The 9,155-nt window shown below is 40.9% G+C and overlaps 1 protein-coding gene across 1 annotated transcript; it reads right to left on the bottom strand.

The window, feature by feature from the left end:
• Positions 1 to 2,230: 2,230 nt before the first annotated feature.
• LOC142093442 (E3 ubiquitin-protein ligase RBBP6-like) lies at positions 2,231 to 5,768 on the bottom strand. Its single transcript, XM_075174621.1, has 4 exons — positions 5,455 to 5,768; positions 5,304 to 5,361; positions 2,840 to 3,812; positions 2,231 to 2,242 (listed from the first exon to the last, which is right to left on the bottom strand). Exons 2-4 carry the CDS (start codon positions 5,351 to 5,353, stop codon positions 2,231 to 2,233), a joined length of 1,035 nt encoding a protein of 344 aa, XP_075030722.1. The 5' UTR covers positions 5,354 to 5,361; positions 5,455 to 5,768.
• Between the last annotated feature and the right edge of the window lie 3,387 nt (positions 5,769 to 9,155).

The raw sequence follows: 9,155 nt of genomic DNA on the forward strand, positions 1-9,155 counted from the left end.
CTCACCCTTATACTAACGCTAACCCCAAGACCGAACCCTATCTCTAACCCTGAACCCAGTCCTAAACCCTAACCCTAACCTTAACGCAAACACTAACCCTAAACCTAACCCTAACGCTACCTGTAAACCCTAAGCGTAACATTAAGACCTCACCCTAACCCTAACACTGAATCCTAACTCTAACCCTTAACTCTAATCCTAACCCTAACTCTAACCTTAACCCTAACCCTACCCCTAAACCTAACACTTAACCCTAACCTAAGCCTAACACTTAACCTTAAACCGAAGACTTAACCCTAACCGTAACCTAACCTTAAGCCTAACCTGAATCATAAAGCTAACCCTAGCCCTAACCCTAACCCTAAGGCAAAAAACCTCACCCTAAAACAAAATCCTAACGCTAACCCTAACCCCAAACCGTAACCCTAACCCTAACATCAAACCGTAACACTAACACTTTGGCATAACCCTAACGTTAAACCTAAACGGAACCATAAAACTAACCCTCACATAACACCGAACCCCTAATTCTAACCGTAACCCTAATGCTAACTCAACCTCAAACCGTAATCTTAAGACATCACCATAACCCTACCCCTACACCTACCCCTACCCCTAATCCTAACCCTAAAACTAAACCCTAACCCTAACCCCTAACCCAAACCCTAACCCTAACGCTAAGCCTATCCCTAACTGTAACCCTACGCCCTAACCCTAACGCTAACCCTAACCCTAAAACGAACCCATAACCCTACCCCTAACACTAAACCTGAAACATAATCCTAATCCCAACGATAACCCTAGGCCTAACCCTAACCCAAACCATAACCCTAACCTTAACCCCAACCATAACCCTAACCTTAACCCCTAATCCTAATTTTAACCCTGATACTAATCCTAACCCCGACCCCTAACCGTAATCCTGAAACCTAACCCTAACCCTGAACCCCAACCTGAACCCTAATGACCCTAACCCTAACCCTAACCCTAACGCTACCCCAAACCTAATACTGTAACCATAACACCTCACCCTAAACCTAATGCAAAACCTAATCCTAAAATTAAACCACAACTCTAAACCTAAACCCTAACCCTAAAAATTAATGCTACCCCTAACCCAAACTGAAATCCTAACCCATAAGCGTAAACCCAATGTAACCCCTAACCATAACACTAAGCCCTAACCCTAATGCTACCACAAACCTAATACCATAACCGTAAGACCTCACCCTAACCCTAACGCAAAACCTAACCCTAAAACTAAACTGCAACCCTAACCCTAAACCTAATCCTAATACTTAATACTAACCCTAACCCAAACTGAACTCCTGACCCATAAGCATAAACCCAACCGTAACCCCTAATCATAACACTAATCCCTAACCCTAACCCTAACCCTAAACTTAACCCTAACCCTAAGCCCTAACCCCAAACCCTAACCCGAAACCCAAACTCTAACCCTAACCCTGAACCCCAGCCCTAACATTAACCTTAACCCTAACCCTAACCCTAATGATAAGCCCTAACCCTATTGCTAACCCTAACCCCAATCCCTAAGCCATATCCCGAACTCTAACCCTAACCTTGAACCCCAGCCCTAACTCTAACCTTAAACCTAACCCTAACCTTTACCCTAACCATAACCCTAACCCTAAAACTAAACCCTACCCCTAAACCCTAACCCAAACCCTAACCCTAACCCTAACCCTAAACCTAACCATAACCCTAAGCCCTAACCCTAACCCTAACCGTAACGCTAAACCTAAAATGAAACCCTAACCCGATCCCTAACCCTAAACCCAAGCCATAATCCTAACCCCAACCCTATCCCTAACCCTAACGATAACCCTAACCCTAACCCTAAGCCCTAACCCTAACCCTAACCATAACCCCAACCCCTAACCATAACCCTGATGACAAGCCCTAACCCTAATTCTAACCCTAACCCCTAACACTAACCCATATCCCAAAGTCTAACCCTAACCCTGAACCCCAGCCCTAACTCTAACCTTAACCCTAACCCTAACCCTAAGCTAACCCTAACGCTAACCCTAACTGTAACCCTAAGCCCTAACCCTAACCCTAAACCTAACCCTAAAATGAAACCCTAACCCGATCCCTAACCCTAAACCCAAACCATAATCCTAACCCCAACCCTATCCCTAACCCTAACGATAACCCTAACCCTAACGATAACCCTAAGCCCTAACCCTAACCCTAACCCCAACCCCTAACCATAACCCTAATGACAAGCCCTAGCCCTAATTCTAACCCTAACCCCTAACCCTAACCCATATCCCAAACTCTAACCCTAACCCTGAACCCCAGCCCTAACTCTAACCTTAACCCTAACCCTAACCCTAACGCTAACCCTAACCGTAACCCTAAGCCCTAACCCTAACCCTAAACCTAACCCTAAAATGAAACCCTAACCCGATCCCTAACCCTAAACCCAAACCATAATCCTAACCCCAACCCTATCCCTAACCCTAACGATAACCCTAAGCCTAACCCTAACCCTAACCTTAAACCTAACCCCTGCCCCTAACCATAAACCTAATGATAAGCCCTAACCCTAATGTTAACCCTAACCCTAAACCTAACCCTCACCGTAACACTAAGCCCTAACCCTAACCCTAACCCTAAACTTAATCACAAACACCTATAACTGATGTAAATGAGCAATATCAGGGCAGCAAGTCAGGTTCTTTAAATCCTTGCTTTCTCTCTTCCGTTCTCTCTTCTTGCTTTCTCTCTTCCGTTCGAGGAGATTTCCGTTCGAGGAAGCTTTAGCTAGTTTTATTATATTGTCTGTCTTAGGAGGAACAGCCACTTCTACTTTCCGCTTTGTCTTGTCAATTTTTGCTTTTGGCTTATCCTTCTCTTTTTTCTCCTTTTCAGACATCGGTTTGAAAACAATAGAATCTGCTTCCATAGGCTCATCTCTCACAGGGGTGGCATCATCTCTGCTTGGGACCATGAACAGGGAGTCCATTTTAACGTCTTCTGCTGGAACTGGCTCTCTTGGTTTTCTCGCACCTGCTAACAACTCAGCATTGGGAAATCCTTCATCCTCATCCCTTTTTCTTCTCTTTTTATGCTTATTTCCTTGGCCATCTCCCAGTGGATTTTTCACCTCCTTCTCTTTTGATTTTGTAGGATCCTTGATGCCATGGCTCTCTCTTTCAGAAGGTTTTTCAGGGTAATTTCCAGCTATATTGTGATTTTGGGGGCTCTGCCAAGCAGGATAATCCTCCCTACGTCCCCGAGCATATGGTGAATTCTCTTGTCTGGTCCCAGGTGGACCAAACCTACCTGGAGAAAAGTTCTCTCTGTTTACTGGAGGGTGAGGTTGAGCGCCAACAGCATAGCCCTTGTAAAACTTTCCATGCCATTCTCTGTAGTTCCTTTCCCATTCCCTGTACCTTGCCTTTTCAAATGGATCTCTAAAGTCAAGAGATCTGCCATAGTAAGCTTTCAGATCATATGGTGGAACTTCTCTGTATCTGTTAAAATACTCCCTTCCTCCTTCCCCTTGAGGTATAGTCTGTTTAGTGGGAGACTGGCCTCTAAATGCTGGAGACCTTGACCGTGAATGGCATCTTCTGTATGGGGGTGACCTTGACCTAGAACGATAGTTACGCCTCTTCCCTTTGCCTCCTCTTGGATACGGCAGCAATCGCGAGTAGGAACGAGAATGGGAAGGACTAAATGAGCGAGAGTAGGAGCGAGTGCGGGAAGAACCTGATCTTGATGTGGAGCAGGTAGACGAACTTGTAGAGTAAGGTGAAGCACTATAAGGAGACTTGGACCTGAAAAAAACCACAACACACAAAAAAAGAAATGAAGTTAATTCAAAACAGTCATTCTCCCCAATGTTTTTCCTCCCAAATTTGGTTTGGGTTTTTTCTCCTCTCCATACGCTTATGTCAAAGCTTCCTTCAGCTGCTGACATAATGCTACTGCAAATTGAGGAATTTGATAAAATTTTTCAATTCCATTTGTCTTGTTTTAGTTATGCATGTTTACTACCTGCAACGAAAAATTCTATTGGAAAAAACACTGTCATTTTTCCTTATGTCAGATGCACTTTGGTGTAACTGCAGTCCGATATGCTGTTGAAATACAAACATGAAAACCAAGGCAACTTCATTGAGCCAAATACTTCCTCCTCTTTAAGTCTCCGTTGTTCTCTGTAAAACTCCTCCCTAGATAAGGGAGGCCAATGGCATCCTGCCAACATAAGCATTTTTCTCCCTGCTTTCTGTTCATTAGAGACTACGCTCATTTCCTGATCCTCATACTTGCCTTCCACATCCTCACCCCCAACAGTTCATTCAGTCTTCTCTCCTTATACTCGGCTTTGCACCTGTGGATGGAGGCTGCCCACACTTGAAAGAGACTCCCATCTCCCGTGGGCCAAGTGCCCACTGCTCCTCTGCCACTCCTTGGTACACTTAATACATCACACTTCTGATCTTCCAAGTACTGCACAGATATTAACTAACCTTCTCTGGAACTTCTTTTAACTTCTTCCACATACGCTTCCTATGTTGTTGCCTCATCATGAGGTATTTGGCCTGGTCCTGTCCCTGAATTGTTGTTTTCTTGCTGACTGAATTGGAGATATCAGACAACCTGTGGGATGGATCCTGGTTTTTCTTTTGATTTACCTTTAAGATTTTATAAACACAATGCACTCTTACAATCTATCTATAACAAACATATAGCAAAAGGAAGGACTAGCTTGACGCTGCAGTAATAGGTAAAACAGACTCCTCTCTCTCCAACTGAGAGAAAGCGTCTTGGCTATGTGAGATGACGAAATTGAAGAAATTCAAAATTGTCATACAAGAACAGTGTTGACTTTTCCAACCAGTTGCTCGTTCAGTATCAACTAAGTTGTTAAAAAAAGAATGTTGGAGGCTGATTCCTATTGGGAAATCAATTTCTTCAGCCCTATTCAGCCAGTAATGGAAAAGGTGGCTTTCCATCTGATCCTTTAATTATCTTTAATTTTTATAGGTAATTATGGTTTCCTCAAAAAGCGTTCATTTTTCAGAGTCCTGTTTTCAGTCATGTACCGGAGTTTTATTTTAAATAACCTTAGTGGAAGCACAGATGCCCTTTGTAAAAGCCAATTCAAATGAAGCCATTTAAAAATTAATTACCACTTGGATTCTCCACAACTATCTGTGCATACTTGCTTCATTATAAATCAGCTGTTGTATAAGTTATGCGTTATACAGCCTCTTTTAACAGGTGACAGGTAGTCATCTATTGAATTTCTGTAGAATACTTACACTTCCCAGCCTGGTCTGCCACCTGCTGAGCGAACTGGACTGGCTCTCATTGGATGACCTTTTGGAGCGGGGAGAGGAAAAAGAAAGAAATCCCATTCAGTTCCTCTGAAGGTAATTTTTTTAAAGAAATTCTGAAGTTACAGTTACTTACCAGTTGTGGGTATTGCTTGTCCTTGGGGGCCCAGAAGACTTGGTAATGCTGGTTGTCTTTGTACGGGAACCTGATAGACATCTCAAAAAACCATTAGTAGGCTTGAGTTCTGAAGGTTTTAACCAACTCTCCCGTGGAGAAGAATGTGGATTAAATGCCGAACTATCCGTTTGTTGCAGACCACAGTAAGTCACCAGAGTTGGCTATATCATTTTCTATGAGAGAAATGAATCCCACCTCTCCTTTGCCAGAGGGTAAATGTAAATTGCAGGCTCAGGGTAAAGTTCGTCTCCGAGTAACTACATTTTATAAATGGAAGAAGTCTATGTTACAGCTCCTACAAAACGAGATCCATGACAGAAACACAGAAGTGCTACCAAGTGCATTTTAAAACAGCCGCTCGTGTCAGCACACAGCAGTATTTTCTTAGTTTATAGCAACAGGAAAATTTCAGTCTGTTTCACACATTCACAAATTATTGAAGCCAGCTGATTTTTTTAAAGTAGTATTTGTTCAACTGTTTTTATTACACACTAGTACAGATACAAGCAGGGTCTAAGGGAGTGACTGTAAATGATTTGGACCCTCAAGCACCTATCATTCAGATCAGCCACTCATGGTTTTGGTTTTAGATGCATTCATTCACAAAAGCAACCAACTTGTTTCAGCATTTTGTTAAAGGGCTGTTTCATATACACAGCTTTTTCTCAACTGTAACATAATCCAGATCGACATCTATGAAATCATTTCCATTAACATTTACAGAAGACTTTACAGATACTTGACTACTTTGTTTGAACCCAAGCGGTTTACAAAACACATCCAAAACCCACAAGACATTACTAGGAATAGACCAAAATTCAATATGGCATTTAATGCATAATAAAACAGAAAACTTTTTACAACACATTGCCTCCATGCTAAGCCAGTCTGCACTGAGGAGGTCAGAGTAAGGAACCGTTTGGAGCTGCTTTATCTTATGTTCCTCTGTTTTTCTGAAATACTTACATTTTCTCAAAAGCTTAAATGTGTACACCACTTGGACAGTTTTTCACATTTTAGAGTAAAACTTCACCTGAGTTTACAGAACCAAGGACATGTTTAGGGACAGCGCTAACAGAGACCAATTTCTCCTGGTGGCTACCTTCCAAACTATTTTTTTTTTTCTTACCAAATGTCCACAATTTAATTTCTGCAGTGAGAGAGGGAAGAAGTTACCAGTGGGAAGAGATTTTTCTTTCTGGGAAAGGAACTCCAGCCTTTATTTTCAGAAGAAAGAACTAGCTCCTCTGCATTAGGCCCTGCCTTCTCTAATCTTTGTAACTTCAAAGACTAGTAATTTAATTGGCTAGCACTACGCCTTTTCACAAAGTGCAATCCCAGCCAAAGTTACATGTTGTTGAGCAAAAAATGCAGGCAGTTCCATAGCAAAACATGGCATTACAACAGTTTCAGAAGGTCACGTTTGCTAATATGCCACACATATGCATCAGTATTTTCCTGTAAACAATTAGGTGCATTTACACAATTTACACAGTCTGCGATCAAACAAATTAGATTGTGTTGTCCACTGTATATATACTACAGTGTATGAAATTGTGCAGCATTCAAAGCATGGATCTATAACTGTAGTGCCTAGAAATTCAAAAATAGCCATGCAGTTGTCCGTGTTCCAGAAACGCTTCTATTTTGGCTCTTGCAAACCCCCCTGAAATGTCCGTCACTTACAGCCAATTAAATTCTTCTGTGAAAATTGTGTTAGTTTCCAATGCAAAATGAACGAAAAGTATGAAAAACGGTAAACAGCTTCTGAAGTGCTGCTTCTTTGTGTCTTGAAGATGAGTAATACTGCAACACTACGTTGCGGCTGATAAGGTCCTCCCCCTTCTATCTTCCCAAACTGGCAACTACTCTTTACCAGGATAGTATCAAAATATACACACATTTTAAAGTTAAAAGAAATACTTTAAATTATTGAAAATTAAATTAAAGGTTTGGTCACATTACAACAGTTATCCAGCTAGAGATCACAGTATAAGATTTAAAAATAGAAAGCAAACACTTTTTTTTTAAGAATATATATGTACCTTAGTCAGCTGGGCCAGAGGAATAGGTGCAGAAGAGTCATCAATCTGTTCACAAAAAATTAAACTCATATTCAAGTTCTACAATCAAAAACAGAGCAATAGTTAACCTCTACTGTAGTCTGACAGTCTGCACTATATCCTCCGAGTGTCACTGAAAGAGCCATTTCCAACCTAGTGTAGTTGGTATTTGTTCAAAACAAAGTCCAAACCTGTGACAGCTTAAGAGTGCCTATGTGGTTAAGGAGAAGAAGCTAAACTAACCAAACCCGCTGGAGATCAACTTCTTGCTCCAGAATATCTCAGAGAGGGACCCTTGTCAAATGCTCACAGCTGCTTAAAAGTCGAAGGGGTAAGGAAGCTATCAATTTTCAGCTAAAAAGGATTTTAAAAAAATATTTATTTGAGAAGGAAGCATCACTACAGGAAACTTCTTTTCAGTGTGGTTTGTAAACTAATCAGCCAAGTATTTCCTTGTGTTACTTATTTCTGTTTTAGCAGCAGAACGACAGTGTCTTCAAACCTGAAGAAAAACGCTGCCCCTTTTCCAAATGTAAATTCAAAGTGGCAGTATCCTAAGGAAAAGCTTAGCCTTTGGGAAATTAAAGCAGCATCCAGCCCTGAAGTCACCCAGATCCAAAAATGTACTGCAGGCGGAGGTTAAGAAAAATGACAGGGATTTTACCCTTTACAAATGCACCAGGCTCTAACCTTGTGCCAAAATTTGTACACTGGGTTTTACGTATTTTCATTTGCAGACAAACTATTAAACTAAACTGCTTCATCTGATAAAGCGGAAAGGTCAAATGTAGAACTTTAGAATACCACTTTGTGTAGCAACGATATTTAAATTGACAGCAATCTATTAAAGACAGTTATGCACTCAGAGGGGCCCAAACAATATCACTTCAATTATACAGTTTCAGGAACAAATACCCAAGTCTTTAAGGACATGAAAAGGAAGCATTTAGCTGCACAGAACTGTCCTCAAAACGTGTGGGACATGTTGGTTTTGGTATTTGTTTGAACCCCCAAGGCAAAAGTAAGAAACAGTACCAAGTTTAACAATAATGGTTTCTCAGTGGTTTTTGATAACATTTTCAAAAACCATGTTCAGTTGTGCAGACCTTGAACCTACGTGATCTAAAAACGATTGTACATTATCTGTACAACACAAAGTCATTCAGGAAATAGTCTAGCATATCCAGGATGAAATACAATGCATTACTAGGCACAAACACCAATATTCACATTAGATAGAACTGTGCCAATGATGGCATTACTCCGTTTCTACTATGCTGAATCAAATACATTGTATTTACAACATACACTATGTTTTACTGGAAAATCTATTCAGTTAATGTTTGGAAAATTAATCCAAGGCTACCTTAAGTGCAGCGTGCAGCAAAAAGTGTGAGATTGTGTTTTTACATACTGCTTTTGATGTTCCACTTACTGGCTCAGTTTGACTTCTAGAAGAAGAAATAAAGGTGATCAGAACTTCAAATACAGCACTTGTACCAAAAACAGAAAGCACTGAAAACAGATTATAAAACCTGAACATCAAAACTTTATGTTCTGATAGTCTAGTGAATGTGGAAATTTATTCATATACAT

The sequence above is a fragment of the Calonectris borealis genome, chromosome 27 (genome assembly GCF_964195595.1).
Source record: "Calonectris borealis chromosome 27, bCalBor7.hap1.2, whole genome shotgun sequence".
NCBI classification, from domain to species: domain Eukaryota; kingdom Metazoa; phylum Chordata; class Aves; order Procellariiformes; family Procellariidae; genus Calonectris; species Calonectris borealis.

Bases quoted from the DNA above. Each gene is read 5' to 3' on its own strand.
- LOC142093442 (XM_075174621.1), bottom strand. From the start codon at position 5,353: ATGAGAGCCAGTCCAGTTCGCTCAGCAGGTGGCAGACCAGGCTGGGAA. The intron at 3,813-5,303 runs GTAAGTATTCTA...GGTTTTTTTCAG, and splicing joins GGCAGACCAGGCTGGGAAGT to GTCCAAGTCTCCTTATAGTG.